General features: G+C 43.5%; 1 protein-coding gene across 5 annotated transcripts in view; it reads right to left on the bottom strand.

Moving 5' to 3' along the window:
- Positions 1 to 277: 277 nt before the first annotated feature.
- UVRAG (UV radiation resistance associated) overlaps positions 278 to 20,011 on the bottom strand; it is a 301,403-nt gene continuing 281,669 nt past the window's right edge. For all 5 annotated transcript variants that reach the window (XM_059411138.1, XM_059411155.1, XM_059411145.1 and 2 more), the window contains one exon: positions 278 to 2,192. In XM_059411138.1, coding sequence (XP_059267121.1) covers positions 1,490 to 2,192 — 703 coding nt within the window. In that variant the 3' untranslated portion in view covers positions 278 to 1,489. The remainder of the gene's footprint in view (positions 2,193 to 20,011) is intronic.

Here is a 20,011-nt window from a genome sequence, read left to right as displayed (position 1 = left end):
GCTTGACGATGTAGTTGTCAATGAGAGCTTGAGCCCAAGGGTGCTTGGACAATACATGAAAAGGATTGCGAGAGCTAGGAGATCAGCTGTTGCTCGGGACAGACGCAGCTACAGGACAGGACAGGTGTGAGGGTTTTTGTGTGGCCATGCAAACCGGGTCAACTCAAGTCGACATTAGCACGGACACAGCTACCCTTTTGGTTCAGCTCGCCCTGTCCTGATGTAACCTGGAGATGCAGGTTCTAGATGAATTTCGAAACTGGAAAAACAAATCGGGTCAAGTGAAGCAAATTCAGTTTTTATTCTATACAATACATGAATATATGCATAAGTTTTCCTTAAAGAGCTTGCAACCCTGAGGCAATGTCCTTGGGTATAGAAAGTACAGAGCAATAGCAAATGAGAGCTGAGCTCCAGGAACGAAATCAAACTTCAAGAAATCGGACTTCCAAGAACATAATTTACTATGAACGCACCTGCATTATACCAGCAGTTTCTACACCTCAACTACGCCTCTTCACCCAGCTCTCCCGACTGTCTTGTGGTCCGCACATCGGACAGCCTGACTCTCTCCAGATTTTACATCATATCCAGCGCCTTCCTTTCTGACTGAAATTTAACCAATGAGTGTGGAATTGACACATGGGATTTCTGTCTGGTGAGTTGCTAGAGAGCTTGCCTGGTTTTTGACTGTAGCATCTGCCCACAGAAAAACTCTGGCTCCCAAAAAGGGGACTGGATGCCATCTGACTGTTGTAACCTTGGGGGTGGTCCTTAAGCATCCCCTGGGATATACCAGAGGGGAGGTTTCTCCTCTGATTCGAGGGTTACACCAAGCTATGGCTGAGCTGAGGAGGTGGGAGGTCTTGGCTACTGCATTCAAGAACCAGTGAGTCTGAGGTCCTCAGTTTTCTGGGTGTACAACCCAGCCACTGTGAAGATGGGGCAGCAGATGGGGTGACTGGGGGCAGGTGCAGGGAGATCTGGGTGTAAGGAGACCATTGTGCTTCTTATTCACCAAACTCATGGATGGTCAAAGATCTTCCAGTAAATGGTGAAAACCTTTTTTGGATTATTTGGTTTTCCCAAGCTTTATAAACTTATGGTGAGGGCAAATGCTTATGAGAAACTAAAAGTGAGTTTATTATATTACTTATATATTATCATCTCCCCTCTGAGGATAACACAGAAGTGTAAATTAAAAAGCAGACAAATACCTATAAGGTGACTCGAGCTAGAGTGTGACCTTTGCCCTAAAACAATCGTCAGGCCTGGAAAAGCAAATCTTGCAAGCAGAATCTAACTTTGTCTGGCCCACTGATACACAATGATCCTGAGTCCCTCCTTGACTGACAAAGTCTGTTTTGCTGAGGAATATCCTCCATTAGTATTCATTTTATGTCATAATTATTCCAGGGGGTAACCAGTGCAGCTTTCTCCTTCTTTCAGGCAGTGCCTCTGTCCCGGTCCTACCGGCTGTCTGCTCACTTCACTTATCGGAACTCCTGCGTGGCCGGCGGAAGCTGGACACGTTCTCATTCAGTGCATAGATCCTTCGGGAGAACTCTTCAAATTCTCCCAGAACTTGTTCGTCACACTCCACTGCCACGGCATTATCCACTGGGATGCAGTTAAAGGCTTCCAGCTGATCACCGGAGGTGAAACCCGTGGCTTCCATCCCGATGATCTCCTCCGCCTGCTCCACAGTACAGCAGAGCTCAGGCTCGGACCCCGGGTGGTACTCCCCCGGGAGGCGGACGCTGGAGGAGCCCGCCTGCTCGCCGGGCAGCAGAGTGCCGTTGACCGTGGATGCGTGCCCGGAGAGGGCTTCTTCTTGTTCTTGGCCGGTGCTCACACCCACATGACCGCCGTTGAATCTGTCACCCAAATCAACTCCTTTTTTCTTGTTTTCTTTGGAGAAGTCCAAGGAGGTATCCAAGGAGGAGGATAGGGATGTTGTCTTTCTCTCAGATTCTCCTGCAGAAGGGATGGCGGGAATAGGCTGGGTGAGCGCTGAGTTGTAACTGGGAGGAGGGGTTTGGTACTGGAGTCTCTCATTCTCTGAGCTGGCCCGTTTTCGGTGTCCTTTGTCTGGGGACAGGATCCCCCCAGAGAAGCCTACGTCTGTACCTCCAAATATGGAGCTTTGTCTCTTTGGAACAGGGATGGCACTGGAGGTGTGGTGTCTGTCGCTAGAAGACAAAAAAAAAATGAGAAGTTACTTTCAACTTTCGAACTTAGCCTAAGCCTTCTGGATCCAGAGACAGGAAACAATATATTTAGGTTCGAGAGAACAAAAATTGATAATAATCAACCTTAGTATTAATTGAGTGAAAGAATGCAAGAAAAAACACGAAGCATTCTGAATTCAAGTTTGAGAGCTTCCTTCTAGAAGGATACAAGACACACTAAAATATATCCAGAGGACAGTCCTCAGGGTGGGATGGGGGTAGAAACCATGTCGTGTGGGGAAGGGCCGAAGTAACTGGAGAGATGGAAAAGTATTTGAGGGACGTAATCAACCTCACGGGCCTGAAGCGCTAGCAATATTTTTATTCTTGTTTGAAATATTCAACTTAGGGCACCTGGGGGGCTCAGTCAGTTGGGTGGCCGGCCAACTCTTGGTTTCAGCTCAGGTCATGGTTTTGGGGTCCTGGGATTGAGCCCTGCATCAGGCTCTGAACTCAGTGGGGGAGTCTGCTTCAGGATTCTCTCTCCCTCTCCCCCACCTGCTGTTCATGCTCTCTCTCTCTGTTATAAATAAATGTTAAAAAATATTCAACTCTTATTTTATCTTCATAAAGCAGGCATCCTTATTTCGCAGAGAGGTTAAATGACTCTGATAACTTCAGGGAGGCGGGGTGGCAGGCTAAACTAAACCCATGACTCATAACTCAATGATCAACAGCTTTTCTGACACCAACATGCATTACAGAACCAGCAGAGCAGGGACTTGCATCTGTATCTGTATCTATTAGATATTATTATCGATCTAATATATATATCCAGCTATTTTTTTAATGAAACATTAACTTGGAAAATGGCTTCTCCTTCCTAAGGCTGGTCACACACACATGGTTTACAATGCTTGGTCTTCAGTGCCCTCTCCTGAACTTGAGTTCCTTCTCAGGAAGACACTTTGGGGCCAGCAGTAACAATTACGGCTTCACTATACAAAGCATTTTAGTTTCTAAAGTGATTTCATGTATTTCGTTTCACTTGGTTCTCACAAAAACCCTGTCAAGAAAGTAGGGTATCCACTACTACTACCCTGAAGTCTGAAACAATAAATAATCACGAGTTAATGGAAATCGAGAATACAGACCCTGGAAATGATGGTCACAGCAGATGCTGTGCTGGTGAGGCCAGCCTGGAGTATGGATCACTGTTCTAGATAGTACACTTGGGTGGAGCCTGTCCGCTCAATACACCGATGTGAACAGACAGGGGCCAGAGACAGAAGGAGGTGCAAACACGAGATCCATTTGACTTGGATTCTTCAAGAGAGGACGCATCCAGAGAAGTGGCTTGCAAAACAGCAGCTATCAGTCAGGCAAAGAGGCTAGACATGGAACTATACCTGCCCAACGACCAGCTATTACACATGCCAGTCCTTGGGGAGGGCAAACGGATGCAAGACAGAGCAGGCCCTGCCTCTGAGGAGCTTCCAATCTTGCAGGAGAAAGTCAGCCATAATTACTGAAACAATACATGGTCAAGTTATGCTAAGTGCCCTGAATAAGAAGGAAGGAGCTAGGGTTCCTTCCACCACTGTCCTCAGCCACAAGCCCTCGGGCCAGCTGCTTGCTCCCTCTTCTCTCAGACTTTTTCTGATGCTCGATTATGCCCGTGGTCTCAGACATCTAAGAAAGGGTTTTTCTTCTTGCATAAAGGCAACCACCAGGCTGCTAATCCACAGGCTCATCAGACTCCATAGCTTGGCTGTAAGTGCTGGTGCCAGGAGAGATTTCATAATTAGGGGTGGTCACTGGTGCACATATAAAACAAGGCAAGTAGACCAGCAAATTACTGTTTTCAGTTCTCAAGAGAAACAAAACAAAACAGAGAAGAATCTACTGGCCTTAATTTAGGCTTTCAGTTAATATGTTGTCAAAACTCACAGTAATTGGGTAAGCCACACGTTTTTGCCTACCTTGTTGATTTTACTCTACCACCTGCTGACAGTATCCCTCTCTAAATGATTCTGCAGGGGCCCTAGGTAATCAGACTAAAACACAGCCTCAGGACTACCCTTAGACCTTCTATTCCGGGCACACAGGCCAAGCTTTCAGTTGCCACCCCAACCCAGAAGGAGGGACACATCACGTGCAGCAGCCTGGAACGCCGCAGGTGGTATCCTTGGCACACAGCCAGAGTCAGGTGCAGGAGCGCTCGCAGCTATGAAGGCTCAATGACAGGGCCCCCCTGCCGCCACCCGCACACCTCCCCCCGCGCCCCGCAAGCACCCTGTTCTGCTTCTCTGTTGGGCTGCAGGAGGAACAGGCCTGGGCCCAACACACTGTGCTGCTGACACAAGAGGAAAGGGGCTTTTGCAGCCCTCTTAGATTAGGAGACTCTGTGAAAGCTCTCCACAACTTTGTACAACAGAAAAGTAATCAAGCATGACATCCCTCCCCTCCAATCTATTGGGAAGGGAGCTATGATTTTCTTGCCCATCAATAAAGCTGAACCCTCACATCTACCTGGTGGAAAAGGTAAGCAGGTGGATGGGTTATGCGGTTTGCTCAAGGCTGCCTCCAGAGCCCAGGCTGTTGCGTCCCAAATGGGAAAATCACATTCAAATTCAACTAACATTTGCTAACTGCCAGTGAGATGCCCAGCCTCCAGCTGAATGCCCTTACGCAGGCTTTCTCATTTAACCCGCCCAGTCCGTCTCGAAGCGCTGGGGTGCTTCTCCGATTTTAACGGATGGATTCTAAAGGCTTTGCAAGGTAGAGACTTAGTCATTTTCTGACATCCTTTCATCAAAAATCCTTTAGATTTTTATGAAAACCCAGGTAATGACAGTATCAGATACTATCTGGAAAGCCCAAGTAACAGTAAAATGTCCCCTCTGAAGAATGGTAAAGAAATGACTTATTACAGATAGCCAAGAATGTCTCCGTGTCTAGAATTTGCCCTTCAGTCACCACATGTTTTCTTTCCCCCATTTGTAGCCACGTGTAACAAGACCTTTCAAAAGTTTTTTATTAAAGTCTTTCTTATAATTATAAAGACGGTAAGTTGAAGAAAAGGGGATCTTCTTGACAATGCTGGGCCATCGATATGAACACGCATTACGGACAGATATTGGGAAGACAAGATGGGACACTTAGTGGTGTTGGGTCTGGGTCTCAGGCTCTCCCACCCACACCCACGCCTCCCTGGGTCCTCTCTCACTGCGTGGCTGGCGGTGTCCCTGCGCTGGTGCTCCAGTCTGCAGGCCCTTGTCTTTGGTTAATGTCTGCTTCTGACTCGCTGTGCCTGCCTGCGGTAGATGGCCTGAGAACTGTGTGCCAAGTAAGAGTACGTAGGCTTGAGTGAGGGGGCCAGCTACATCCAGGGCATAACATTCTTAACTTTATGAGTTTTGTAACATTAGTTTTGGCTGCTCAGAGTTAATTTTTTTTATTACTTCCAGGATCTTAGCAGTGGTCCAGATTTTTCAGATAGCTGAGTTCTAAACAGCTGAAGTGCTGAATGATCACATTAAAATATATGCAAACACACATGCATTTTTAATTATTATAATAATTTATACTCCCTGGAAAACTAAAAAAATATAAACTATATGAAAAATATAAATCACTCACAAGCCCATTACCTATCAAATAACCACAATTAATTCCGAGTATTTTATTTTTAGACTTTGATTTTACATATGTGTGTTTAATTAAGAAAGAGAAAAAACCTGAAGTTATGTTTGTGGTACACACACACACACACACACACACACTCTCACAATTCTGTATCCTGCCATTGGATTTTATTAAAACCTTTCGGTAAACAATTCTAAATGGCTGCTCTACTGAATGGAATATTATTCCCTTATTTTTGTATTTCTAAAATTTTGCTATTAAAAAACAAACTGCTACAAGCATCTCTAAAAACATAATTAAAGACTTCTAATAAAATAATTTGGATTTTAACATTTAATAGAAAGTTTCTAGAATGAATCTTTGTTACACATTTTAGTACAAGCTAAATTCTTACAATAAGAAAAGGGGCATTTTTACCTCCACCATTGCCTAAAATACAGAAAGGTAGCAATTAAAGAGGCAAATGATAGATCAAAAAAGAATGCCTGGAAGGTTTCAAGATTTTTTCTGTCTGATTACAGTCTGGCTTCATGACTATTTCATCTAGATGGAAGAAGAGGTCAAAATGCATAGATTTACTAATTACACGACCAATTTTTAAAGGCTGCTGACAATTTACCTATCAAATGAAATTGGTACATTATTTAAGTTGTGGCGATGAGTCACTAATCAGGAATTTTTACTCTTAGAAACAACCGGAGTGAACCTGGATGTTTTGGGGAGGGGTATATGCTGCAGGAAACATGGTCGCTTTGCTCCATCCTCCACTCTAGTCAGGGGTCCCTAAGGGCCCTGTGGCACTAGATCAGGGGGCCCAAGATATGAGGTGTGGTAATTAGACCGAGTCCCCTAGCTCACCACACACATTCTCATCAGCAGTTTGCCTTGAGTGGATGTCTTTTCCAGCCTGGCTTAGGTTCAAACTGGGGTTTAATGCTGCAATTAAAAGGAATTTATTAAAAAACAACCCAAAGATACTGTAATTGCCAATTTACCAGGCCATAGTTTAGGGAAACACGGAATAGGTTGTTGAGTAACTGAACCACATCGGGACTGTTAGATTACTTCATGATCAACCTTTTGCTACAAGTACAAAAGGATACCCCAGAGTCACAAACAATAGCCTGATGAGGGAGAAGCCAAGTAGTTTGGAGTTCAGAGATCAAGGAGGGCAGTCTGCTTTAAATTTGGCTTCTCTGGATCAAGTCTTCTCTGATCTCTCTAAATTAAGGTGATTAATTTCTTTCTCATTCTGTGCGTCCTGATTTATTGCAGTCAGTTACCTGTTGTTATGTCTTCAGCTGTAGCTGGAGACAGGGGTGGTGATGACAAAGGAGGCTCAAAACCTGGATCCTGCTCCAAGCGCTGCAGCCATGACTGTCGATCTAAAGTTTTTTTGGTTTTGTTTTAATATTTTACTTATTTATTTGATAGAGAGAGTGAGAGAACACAAGCAGGGGGAGTGGGAAAGGGAGAAGCACGCTTCCCATGGAGAAGGGAGCCTGATTCGGGGCTCGATCCCAGAACCCTGGGATCACAACCTGAGCCGAAGGCAGACGCTTAACGACTGAGCCACCCAGGCGCCCCTCGATCTGGAGTTCTAACTTAAGGTTAGACTCACCACTTGCTTGTTATATGACTATAGGACTGTAGGCAGCCCCTCCTCTTCTCTGTGCTTTAGTTTTCTCCATCACAAAACAGATCACTGGACTACAGCAAGGATTAAATAGCGTACTTGCAACCCTTAGCAGAATGCCTGGCATATAAGCTACTGGCAGCAGAAGCTGTTAACTGTGGCTGTTGTCATCATTATCAGCTTCCATGGGCTTTGAATTCCAAAAGAACTGCCCTCATTTTACAGAAGGGGTGACTGAGGCTCAAAGGCATATAATATCTGGGACCATGGCATATAGGTAACCAGAAGTAAAGACCAAAATTCGGGTCTCCTTCCTCCTGCCATTTCCTCCAGTACAGAATGCTGTTTAGAATGGGGACAAACAGAATTCCTCCCCCTTGCCCCGTCTCCACTTGTGCACAGAAGGGAGCCAGCTGCAAGAGGGAGAATGAGAACTTAGGCAAGTGTAAAAGAGTTTTGGAGGAAAGGTACTAAATCAATCAAAAGCGAAACATCCCCCCAGTTTTTTTTTTTTTTTCTTTTTTCTTGAAGACATGGGGTGGGGAAGGCTTTGAATAAAGTAGAAATGCTCAATTGCCTCTATTTACATGATCTACCAAATGCTCAGGGACTATAAAAACTTCCCAGCATCCTTGGAGGTACATTCCAATTGTCCCCAAACCCCTGATGTATCATTTTTCTATATGAATCTAGCTTCGGGGAGAAGGAATTTTTCTAAGGGGGGAATTTCTATTGTCCCGTCCTAAAGGAAGAGGATCCTGCTCAGCCTTCTAGGACCATTAGACAAATACTTTGCCATGAAGCCAACGTGGGGGACAGCAGAACCCAGTTCATTCCCAACCCCCTGCTGCTCTTCCTGCCTCTGCCACTTTCCCCTCCTCCTCTTCTTTCTGCTGGTTTTATTGCCTAAAGCAATAGCCTCCTTTAAACAGAAGGACTGGGAGAGAGAAAATAAGGTATGAAAGCACCAGTCCAAAATGCGATTCCATTTCTACGTCCCCCTACATAACATTCCAGAGCTCGGCAGGGAGCCCCAGCGGCACAGAGCCTGGGAGACACCTAAGCACCAAGTGCTCTGAACCAAGGTCTCCTCTTCTGTGAAACGTGGAGAGCCACCTGAAGGTGGTTACAGCAGGAGTAAAATTCCTAGTACAACGAGTAGGTACGGCATAGATTGTTACTAATGATACAACGGCAGCAGCTAACAGTAAGGGAGTGTGATGAAGTGAGCACTCTGTGGATGGCTTTCTACGTGGTCTCACTTCAGCCTCACATCTTTGTGAAGTATTACAAATGTTGTCCTCCTTTAACCGATGAAGAAAGGGAGGCTCAGAGGTTAGGTCACTTGCCTGAGGTCAGAAGCACTCACTGTGACTAAACAGACACAATCTGACTAAATAAATTAGGTTGGTTCTCTCTCCCAGTTCCCAGGACTTGACACCAAAACACAGACACTTAATCATGCTTCTACTTGAGGGAGGAGGGAGACTCAGAGGAATAATGTTTAGGCTAAGCGGCTTGGTGTCTTCTCTTGCTTTTCTGTTCTTGCCTCTATTTTTAAGTTTGGTGACTTGTTTGGCTTCCTAGGAACTGTTATTCTGCTGTAAGAATGCTGATGGAGTCCAAGCATCGATTATGAAAATAGGAATACATTTTGCCACCAAATGATGTAAATGTGGAGACTCAGGGGAAAGGGAAATAAAGGAAAAACGTAAAGATTGGCCACATTGAGAGAGTTCCTGAAGGCAGGGTGAATTTTTAGCCATGGGGAATGGTTTTGTTCCCTATTCTCTTTCAGATTCACTTTTGCTGGTTCTCTCGGTCTATGGCCAGGTCCCACTCTGTAAGGTACTGGGAGGGAGCACAATCCACAGTCTCAAATATGTGTCTTTCCCTCCTACAGAACGTCTCCTCTGAGGAACATTACTAGATCACAGCTGGTCAAAATGCTAAATCTTGATTGTCTGGATCCCGGCCAAAGTCGACAGCTACAACTCAGTGGGATAAGAATACTTAAAAAGAAAACAGAAAAAAAACACCCTGCTTTTAAACAACATTCGATCTTCTTTCTCCCCCTGCAGCAAGATATGACCTCACGGCTGTGAGGCCTCTCCGTGGAGGTGTTTAAGTTGGTTTACGGCCATTAGAAATGTTTGAAGCTCTAGGTACTCCTCTGCGCCAATAGCATGTCAACTGTGCTAAAAAAGCAATAATAGTTTCTCACCTTCTTAAAGATTACTGCTTAAATAATGCAGAGCAACGACAGCGCTGCGCCCAGTGCCAAAAGCAGGTTGCCAAGGCGAAGCTGAGGTAGAATTACGTCTTTTGGCAGCTACGGAATTATGACATAAAGTTAGTTTTTTTAAAAAAACAACCTCCATAAATTAGACTACTATCCTTTTTCAGAATCCAGCAAAAGCTGGGATTTATCTTTCTCCTTGCTCTCTCAGATCAAGCAGAAGCACAGAGACTCCTTTTGGGAAAGCCAAATTTAACAGCTAGATCTTATCTCTCAGGAGGTGGCTGGGGGTTAACGGTTTGAAGCCTGCAGTATCCTGACCAAAGGCAAGCAATCTAAAGACCTCTCACCATTACCAGATAAGCGAAAGTGCTTAATCTTTGCCCAGGATGTTAACAAAAACAAGAAACAAAATAAAAATAGAAATAAATTTGGGCCAAAAGCATAGGCTGAAACCTGTGCCAATGGTCACCTTTCCCCTGGGCTCGGCTTGGAAGGTTTTCTGCCAAAGTCTGACTAAATAAAAACAGAAAGTTTAAAAAGGTATAACTGAACAAGGGAGCCTTTAAATTTTATTTCAACTAAGGACTGATGGAAAGACGGATTTGTAAAAGAGAAAGTTTCAGAGGCAAAGGGTAAAAAAAGCAAGCTGAAGAAATCCATTTCCCCAGGCTACGTGATCTGACCGAGAGCCTGACCATCAGGCCTCCATGGCCCTGGACAAGAAGGCCTAGCTTGGGAAAAAGAGGCCTCAGCACAGGGCAGCGGACAGAGGCTAAGGGGATACCCACAGGCAGGAGCTCATCTGAGGGCCAGCTCCACCTCAGTCTCAAGGCCGAGTTCCCTGGGATCAGGGAATAGAGAGTGATCCTTAGTGAGATAGAGAGGGGTCCCAGGATGAGTCAAGTCAACCACGTTACCCATCAGCTTTCATTGTAAGAAATCACCATACAAATGGATGTATTAAAATCACAGTCCGGCAACAAACATTATGAAGACCATAAAATGGTCTGTAGGAACAGAAAGAGATGCTGGAGATAATACCAGGGGCCCCCTGGAGTGTCTGAATGGAGTAATAGAGTATTTAGGCTGAGAATTGGCGGTTGGGGTGGGGGGAATGTAGCCTCCGCCTTTGGCAGGGACACTGGAGGAGGCAATCTCACAGAACCCAGCCTCAGGGAGATGTTCAGAGACAGACTAAAACCTTGGTCAGAGATTGCTTTCTGAATTTCAAAAATAGACTTGCAGAGAGAGCTAAAGGAAGTTTTAGGCTCCATAAGCCAGTGACAGAATCTGTGCAATGAAGTCTTCGAAAGATACTTTAAAAGCCCAACTACCTCCACATTTCTAATAAGCTCTGACATGAGCTGAACCGTGGGGCTCTGGGTGTTTGTTATTTTGAAAGAAAAATGAATAGTGCCACCACCATTTCCCAAGATGCTGGAGGTCTCTAGAAGAAGTGCCTGAATTACATTAGCTGCCATCTAATCATCACTTAGTGACAGACTGTGGGGCTCCGGGGGTAGTTTCTGGGGAACCTTGTCTTCGGTAGTCCTCCATACTACCAAGAGGTGCAGCATGAAACTGTATGAATACTGACAAATGATTTACTCCCTGATGCAAATATTTATTAAATGTTTATTATGTGCTAAACACTAGGGACACAATAATGATTGAAAATAAGGCCCCAGTTCCTGTTTTTGCAGAGCTTACCCCACAGTGGACAGGACAGATACCTGTCACAGTGGAGAGGACAGAAACCTGTCACAAAATTATGACAAAAATGTAAAATGATAACCTCTGACACATGCTGTGCAGGTGAGGACATGGGCTAATAGAGCGTGTAACAGAACTGATCCAGAAAAGGTCAAGAACTGAAGCGTTCGTAGAATTTTTCACCGGGTGAAGAATGGGTTGGTGGTTAAGAGCATCTTCCAAGTGAAAGGAAGAGCATATGACAAGCCCCTGCATCTCATCAAGTGGAGAGCAGCATGGCAGAAGATAAAGCTGGAGAGGAAAACAATGTCTAGATCATGTAGATGTCCACAGACCAAATTGATAATTTTTCTCTTTAAGCCATTAAAGCATTTTAAGCTACTGGTGTGTGTGCCGGGGGTGGGGAAGGCAAAGGTGGCGGAAAGAGAGATCTATTAATTGACTGACTGATCAGTTTTTTGGAACGTGCCCTTTGGTTGAAGTTGGAGAAGAGATGGGAGGGGGCCCAGAGTGGATGCTGGGGACCACAGGCTGTGCAGCAGTGTAGGTGGGAGACAATGGGGGCTTGGACCAGAATGGAAATCTACCAATATAGATAGTAGACCTGTCAGGAGAAATCAGTGGGGGTTTCCAAGGTTATGGGGATGAGAGGGCAAGTGAAGAAGCAAGGATTATGCATGGCTTTCTGGCCACTGTCAAAGAATGGATGGAGATTCCATTTGCTTAAACAGAGCACCGGAAGACCACGAGGCTTATGGTGGTTGGGGCAGCCAGCAGGAAGGAAAAAAACACAGGCACACAGCACGTGTTGTGAAAACATTCAGGAGGTAGTCTGAAGGGAAGGGAGGTGTGAAATCTGAAAAGAGACCTGGGCTGAAGATTTTGTGCTTGTGTTTCCTTTCAATTTGGGTAATAATTAAAATGATGGTTGTGGATAAGATCACCTTAGGCTGGAGAATAAACTGGAGAAAAAAGGGCCTAGGACTGAGCCTTGAAGAGCTCCCGTTCTTTATGCTGAGGTAGAGGAAGAGGAGATTGTAAATGAGAGGGAGTGGTCAGAGAGGAAAGAAGAAAACCAGGAGAGTGTTATAATGATAGCATTCTTTTCCTGAAATCACAGGGTGCTAAACAGTCCCATGTATAAAACATTTTAGTCTTAACGTAGTTATAAACAAGGCTTGAGTAACAAAGTGGGCCTAAAACTGTTTGGCCTGGGTCCAAGTCCAGCTCCTCTGCTTGATGGCTGGGTCACCTTTAAGTTATTTTCACCTTTCTGTACCTCAGTTTCCTCATTGAGAAGATGAGGCAGGATAGTGGGTCCTAATTCTCAGGGTTGTTGTAAGGATTACATGAGTTAACTAATACACTCAGAATGCTCTGGAAGAGTGTCTGGTTGGCCCTAACAGTCATTTGGCATTAGCTATAATGGCATTACTTATTATATACTGCTCTTTACTAACAGAATTGTGGAAGAAGCATCACATAAAATGATCTTAAATGTTAAACTCCAAACTTAAAACACAGGGGGTTGTATCTGAATTGATTTTAAATTCAAAGGTCATGCTGAAGTAGTCAGTAATCATTTTTAATGCTGCAAACCCTTGTCGGCTTTTAATGGGCACAGACCATAGCTCTACAGGCTTCTTGAAACTTAATACAGTCCTTTAGATCCAGAAGGATGCTTATCTGCTGAGAGCTGGCACGTGCTACACAGGCCCTCCTAAAAAATACTGACTTCTTAGTACAGGACACATTAGCGGCTTTTCTGCTAATTCTTTCCCTCCATTCATTTAAATATGCCCATCTTCCAAAGCCCAATTCGAGTCCAACCTCCTTTGAAGCCTTTAACCATGTCGACTTAAAGTAATCTCTTTGAACAGCCACAGCACTTGTAATTAGCCCATCCAACTGATGTTTAATACGCTCACTCGTGTTTCAACACATATTTCAGTAGACGTTACTGACATCCACGGTCACTGTCTGGCAGTCTCCTAGGCTCTGGAAATGACAAAGTGTATAAAATAAGGTTTCTATCAGAAAGGAGTTCCCATTGTAGTCAAGAAGATGGAGAGTTAACCAGTAACCAGAACACCATGGTGCTTTGCGTACAATGCACACTTGGTATATTGCAGCAGGAGGAAGCCAGTGATCATCTGGAGGACTCATCACAGGAGGCCGTATTCAATCAGCGCCTTGAAGGATAGGGGGGAGTTAATCGGTGTGTGTGTGGTGTGTGTGTGTGTGTGTGTGTGTGTAGGGGGGCAAGAGTAAGAAATGAAGTGAAGGGTCGTTAAAGCAGAATAAAATACAATATGTGTGCAGTCCAGCTATGGAGCCAAGTCTTGTAAACACTGTAAGGGGGGACAGGACTTGTCTTCTATTTCTTGAAATCTACTCTTTCACTTTCCAATCAAACACAGTAAAGAGTGAGTATTAAATGAACTTATTTGTTTTATGAATAGATGGATTTAATTAGTTGTACTCAAAAGGAATAATTTATGGTTTTTTTCTTTTTTTGGCAACGTGTTGAGAAACATTCTGTTAATGTAAAAAAGAAGGTAAAAAGAAGAACATGTTATTTATAACATGAAAAACAAAACTATTTAAAGATACAGTAAATCTAAATGAGAATATTATGCAGCCATTAAAATGATGCTAAAAAGTTTTAAATGGCCGTTATAAAAGGCTTAAGATGTGATGTACAGGGGTGCCTCGGTGGCTCAGTGGGTTAAGCCTCTGCCTTCGACTCAGGTCATGGTCTTAGGATCCTGGGATCAAGCCCCGCATCTCTCTGCTGAGCAGAGAGCCTGTTTCTCTCTCTCCGCCTGTTTCTCTCTCTGCCTACCTCTCTGCCTACTTGTGATCTCTCTCTCTGTCAAATAAATAAATAAAATCTTAAAATAAAAAACAGATGTGATGTAAAGAGTAGTATATACAATTGTATGGATGGACTATGCTGTCTGACACTGTAGCCACCAGCCAATGGTCCCCAAGTACCTGCAACGTGGCTAGCTGGATCTGAGACATACTGTCTTTAAATATATACCAGATTTAGAAGGCTTAGTATGAAAAAAGGGATGCAAAATATTTTATTAATAATTTTAAAAATATTGATTGCATGTTGATGAGTTATAACTGGATTTTATTAGAATTAAATAAAATAGTAAGATTAATGTACCTATTCCTTTTTACATTTTTATAATATGTCTGCCAGAAAATTTAAATTTACACACGTGGCTCAGACTATATTTCTACTGGACAGCACTGATATAGACTACAGGATCTCAACTATAAGAGAAACACACAGAAAACTGATCAACAATGGTTTTTGTTCCTAGATTGTGGGGTTATTATTCCTCCCTCATCTGTATATTTTTACACCTCCCAAATTTGATTCATTGAGCACATATTACTTTATAATCAGAAGGAATTAACAAAAGTACACAAGACACACATAAAAACAAAGAGAAAAAGCGTCCAGTTTGGTTCAAAGACTTAGTTGCTGGGGGTTGAGAAAAGAAGCCCAGGGATACCCAAATGACTTTCTGTCACTGATGGAGGGTTAGCACACAAAGGATGTTGGCCAGCTGTTCTCCATCCTGACTGGAGACAGAAAAAAGCGGAAATGGGTGTTAACCGCAGGAGGGGGCCTGTAAGTTAAATATAGGGAAGAATTTCCTGAAGCGAGGGTGTTTAAACTCTGGAATGAGTTATGGAAGAAGCCTGGTCCCCCAAGGTCTTTTAAAATACTACAGATACCCATATGCCTTGTGTGTTCCTGTCTAGAGGCAACGAGATGACTTGTCAAGGTTCCTTCTAAAATAGCTATCTTGGAGTAAACAACTCCAATAAAACTTTCTTTTTCATTTATTTTTGACCAGGCTTCACTTTTCATATTAAGGATGCCAGTTTGCAAGAGGTACTCTGAAAGGCAAGCCCATCTGATGCCGCTACCTTAAGTGGTACACTTGAGACTTCAAAGACAATGTCATTTGATCTAAATTTAAAAACTAACATCAGTTAGACAGCATGTTTTTTAAGTCCCTCAGGGTCACCTGCCAGAAACTACTGCTGAATTCCATGTAAGCATGATAGAGGGAAGGAAAGAGGACACATTTGCTTTTAAAGAGGATTTCAAAAAATGTTAATGCTGGATACTGCTTCATTTTCAAAGGTGAATAGCTTGGCTTAAAAGCTAAACTATTATAGTACTACCTTCAGATTAAAAAAAAAAAAGTAGACTGGCCCACTTGCTCTTGATTTTCATTATTCTCAGTTTTAAAAAAGGGACTTTCTTAAAATGTGCCAAATTTCCTCCTTCCTGCCTGCCTTCCTCTTCCTCCCTCTCTCCTTCCTTCCTTCCAAAGCTGTTCAGCTTGGTCCTCTCTATTTATGAAAAGGAATGGAAGACTAGATAAAATATAGGTCACCAGAAATGCCATCTAGAGATTTATACCACTTAAGTGAGATGACCCAACACAAAGCCACTAGTTGTTTCTGCCTAAGTCCCACCATTAAGTGGTAGAAGGAATCCGGAGAACTATTCTAGCAAGCTGCGGGATAGTCAACGATGCTTCTCTTCAGCGTCCCATCTTCAATAAGGTCACGGAAACTGACGTGGTCTCTATAAAAACTGCACACCTGGTCCTAAAACGTCAAACAACTCAGACCAAGGTTGACCTCCAACAGTTACCAGACTGTACACTGAAGCTGGGTCTCAGGCTCCAGACCCAACGTGACAGCAAGAATGCACAACGCACAGGGAAATTCTTGCAAGTCATGTCCTTCAAAATATTAATTTGTCTTATCCACTCATTTAGATTCCAAACTAAACAACTGTCATCTAAACAGAGCAGGAGTTACCTTACACTTTTGAATCTTTTTTGTCTCTTAAATAGTGCTATATGCAGAGGAGATAGTTAATGAATTTTTAAAAGCATAAATCCTACTTAACAATACTTTGCATAGTCCTTTTTAGTTTATCATTCACTTAGACATGACCTCATTTGCTCCATGCAACTATGCTTGGGAAATAAGGCTGGTGCTACTAACTTAATGAAAATTAAGTGACAGAGCTGAAATTGGAGCCTACATTTTTTGATTCCCAGATCGAGTGCTCCTTCTGCTGTATTACGCTGCCTTGTATGAAGTTGCTGATTTAAGCTCTGTAGTTGAGAAAAATTAAACTTGGAATGAAAAACTCTACATATAAAGCAGGACAGATGGTTTTGAAATCCCACTTTTATCATGTCTTATTCTGAAAAACAAACAAACAAACAATCAGAAAAAACCATAAAATTGGGGGAAGGCAAACACTGGGAGCAAACATATGTTTTAGGCAAACCCATGTGCTTCCTTCAGCTTTCTTTTCTTGAGGAATGGAGATGAAACATATAATCATTTCTGTTTCTTTTGGTCTTACAGTTCCCCAATTCACAAAGTTTTCTGACTCTGAGTTTCTTCCCTCTCTGAGTGTATGGGGTAGGATAAGCTTCAAAGAGTGTTTTCACCAGGACTGCTGCCTTGATACCACAGCAGTGTATTTTCTTAGTGCTCTGGACTTGACTCTGGTAGATTTCCCTGTGGAAGGTAACAGGTGTTCGAAATCATGTGGCACAGAGACAGGAGGGCTGGGAAAGGGCAGAGAAAGAGAAGGATGACCACTGATTAAGAAGGGGCAGCATCATGTGATAAAAAGACAAGAGCCAGATATCTGGGTTTCTGGCCCCAGCTCCATCACTTAGGAGCATGTGACCTTGGCAATTCACTTCACTTTACTTTTTTTTTTTTTTTAATATTTATTTATCTATTTGAGGGAGAGAGAGAGAGAACAGGGGGAGGGATAGAGGGAGAGGCACAGAGAATCCTCAAGTAGCCCCCTGCCCCGTGAGCACAGAGCCCAGCACCCACTACCGCAGGGCTCCATTCTCACAACTCTGAGATCATGACCTAATCATGACCTGAACCAAAATCAAGAATCAGCTTAACTGACTGAGCCACCCGGGTGCCTCTCACTTCACTTCACTTCACCTTTCTAAGTCTTGGTTCTCTGATCTGTGAAATGGTGATTATTTGCTTTGCCCTCCCAAGGTTGTTGCAAACTTAAATAAAAACACGGAACATTTTGCAAGTAAGAGACTTATATTTATAACTTCTAACTCCATATGAAAGGCACCTATGAAGGTAGGTGCCAAAAAAAGTAGGTAGGCAAACAGATCTGTAGGATACTTATCTCTGTGGCTCTCAAAGGGTCTTAAAAAGGACTTGGGGAAAGCAAGAGGGAGAAGATGGCTATTTTGTATCATTAACTTACAAGATGGCCTGAGCCACTATTAAAAAATGTGACCAAGAACCATATACCATACCTATTTGTAGATATTAAGGGAAAAACAAAATACCTATAACAAAGACTGGATTAACATTTGAAGACAGAGATAGTAACTATGATTCACTTATCCACTACATATTTATAATGACAGCTACCCCTTCATGACTGCTGTGTGTCAGGCAGTATGCTAGACGTCTCTATATTTAACCCACATAGCGACTCTATCAGGTAGGCACTAATGACTCCATTTTATAGATAAATTGAAGCTGACAGCTTAAACTTGTTTGAAGTTTCAGAGACCGTAAGTGGTGGAATTGGTATTCAAAACCGCAGTCTTTTCAGGATCAGTATGACCAGGCAACTGTTTCCCTAACCTACTCTGTTCTATTCTCCAGTCTTCACACGGCCAAATTCTTCCTGTTCTCTAGGTCCACTGAATGCTGCCTCCTTTAGTGAAGGCTCAGCCCAGGTCTCACTCACAGCCCCCACATCAGGAAGTCAATGACTCTCTCTGAATGTTCCAAAGAACTTATCTACCTAGAATACTTCATACTTTCTATTTTCCATTATGTACTGCTTGTTTCCATCACATTGCCTCAAATAGACTATACCCTCCTTAAATGTAAGTTCAAGGAGTATATTCCATGAACAGAACAAGACGGATGGCTAATTTATTCACTCACATAACTCCAGGCTTCCCTGATGCTAGGCTGGGACCACAGGATGAAAAAGACACAGTCCTCAGCGGCTCAAGAGCATAGTGGTTAAGACTTCCTGGGAGAAGTGAACCTCTGCTACCGAGGGACTATGTATTTAACTTGGTATCTGCCATTGTGCCTGTTGGTGGGTGAATGAATGAGGTCGGACATACTCAGAGTGAGAGAGCAATACCTGGACAGGGCAGAGGCAAGGGCAGGCTCTTCTGTGTAGTGGGAACTTGTCTGAGTAAAGAACTGAAATGGGAAACAGTGTGGTCTGTCTGGGGGTCAGCGGAGAAGGGGTGAGAGAGCAGTGGAGAAACACAGTCAAGGCCCTGTCCCAGGACCTGAATGCTGGGGCCCCATCACACAGCCTGTTCACAACCACCCCAGCGACTCTGTTTTAAACTTATCATCTTACTGGCAGGCATCAAGCCGCAGCTCGTGTATACATTCTTCCCTGACCGTGATTCAGCACGAGTGTCAGCTGCGCATGTGCACGTCAATTTGCATCTGAGACTGTAGTTAGTAGCAAGAGAAAAAATGGGATGTTTAAATGGCAGGCTGGTGGCTTTTAACCAAACGACTCAAGAGTACAGCCTCTGACTTGAAATTCTGCTTTTCAAAACCATGTTACTTGGCAGTTACAATGGGATCAAGTGATCCTTGATGAAAAAAACAGGACCTCTTTTGGAAAGAGCTAGCCTAAAGCACCAAGCACTGTGCCCCATGTAAGTCTGTTCATGAGGAAAAGGGGTTAGTTTTAGGATGAATCAGATAGATGCTTTTGATATTAGATCAGAATCCTGTAACGTGAAAGAAAAAAAATCCCGTCATTAAAGAAATTTTAATCACACTGTCTGTCCTTAAAAAACAAAATAAACAAGCTGTCAAGTAACTTTGAAGCTTACCATAAGGAGGAATTCAGTGACTGCACTGATTCTTAGCCAGTTTGAAATCCTCGACACCAAAAGAACATACAGCAAGTCTGCTTCCACGGGGACCAATCTGTGAATGGTAACAACCACACGGAACATGGAAGTGTTTTCTTTTACAAAAGATGTAAGAGGCTCCCTCAGGAGTGTGAGTTTTTTTACCCTCTGCCCTAAGGAGCACTGGCTTGGGAGGTAACTCCTTAGTCCATGGTTGCGTTAGAAAATTCTCAGATTTCCTTGGAGGCTAAAAGGGCTTGTTCCAGCTTTGTTTACATTTGTAACTTCCAGCCTGGCTTCCTGCAGTGGTTTCTACTTGGAATCATCACGTAGCACTCATTCTGTGGTGTTCTGCATCTACCTGTAGCCCATTTTTCACTAGAGCACCATAAAGTGGTCCCTGCTACTCACTCGGTGCTAATGCGCTTGGCACAGTTGGCACAGAGGGGCACTGAGTAAATGTGTGCGCTTAGGGCTTAATGGGTTTACTCGATCAGTTCCAGGAGACCTAGATTCTAGTTTTACTGCCATAGGTTCATGGGTCAACCATGCTCAGAAAGCCATTTATTTTCTCTGTACCTTAGGAGGAGAGTTGCTGGAAATCACAGTGTTTTAGGAGAGGAAGGGCAGGCAGGTTGGGATG

The sequence above is a fragment of the Mustela nigripes genome, chromosome 1 (assembly GCF_022355385.1).
Source record: "Mustela nigripes isolate SB6536 chromosome 1, MUSNIG.SB6536, whole genome shotgun sequence".
Lineage (NCBI taxonomy): Eukaryota > Metazoa > Chordata > Mammalia > Carnivora > Mustelidae > Mustela > Mustela nigripes.
Note: the sequence above shows the minus strand (reverse complement) of the source record. Positions and strands in the feature narration are given on the sequence as shown.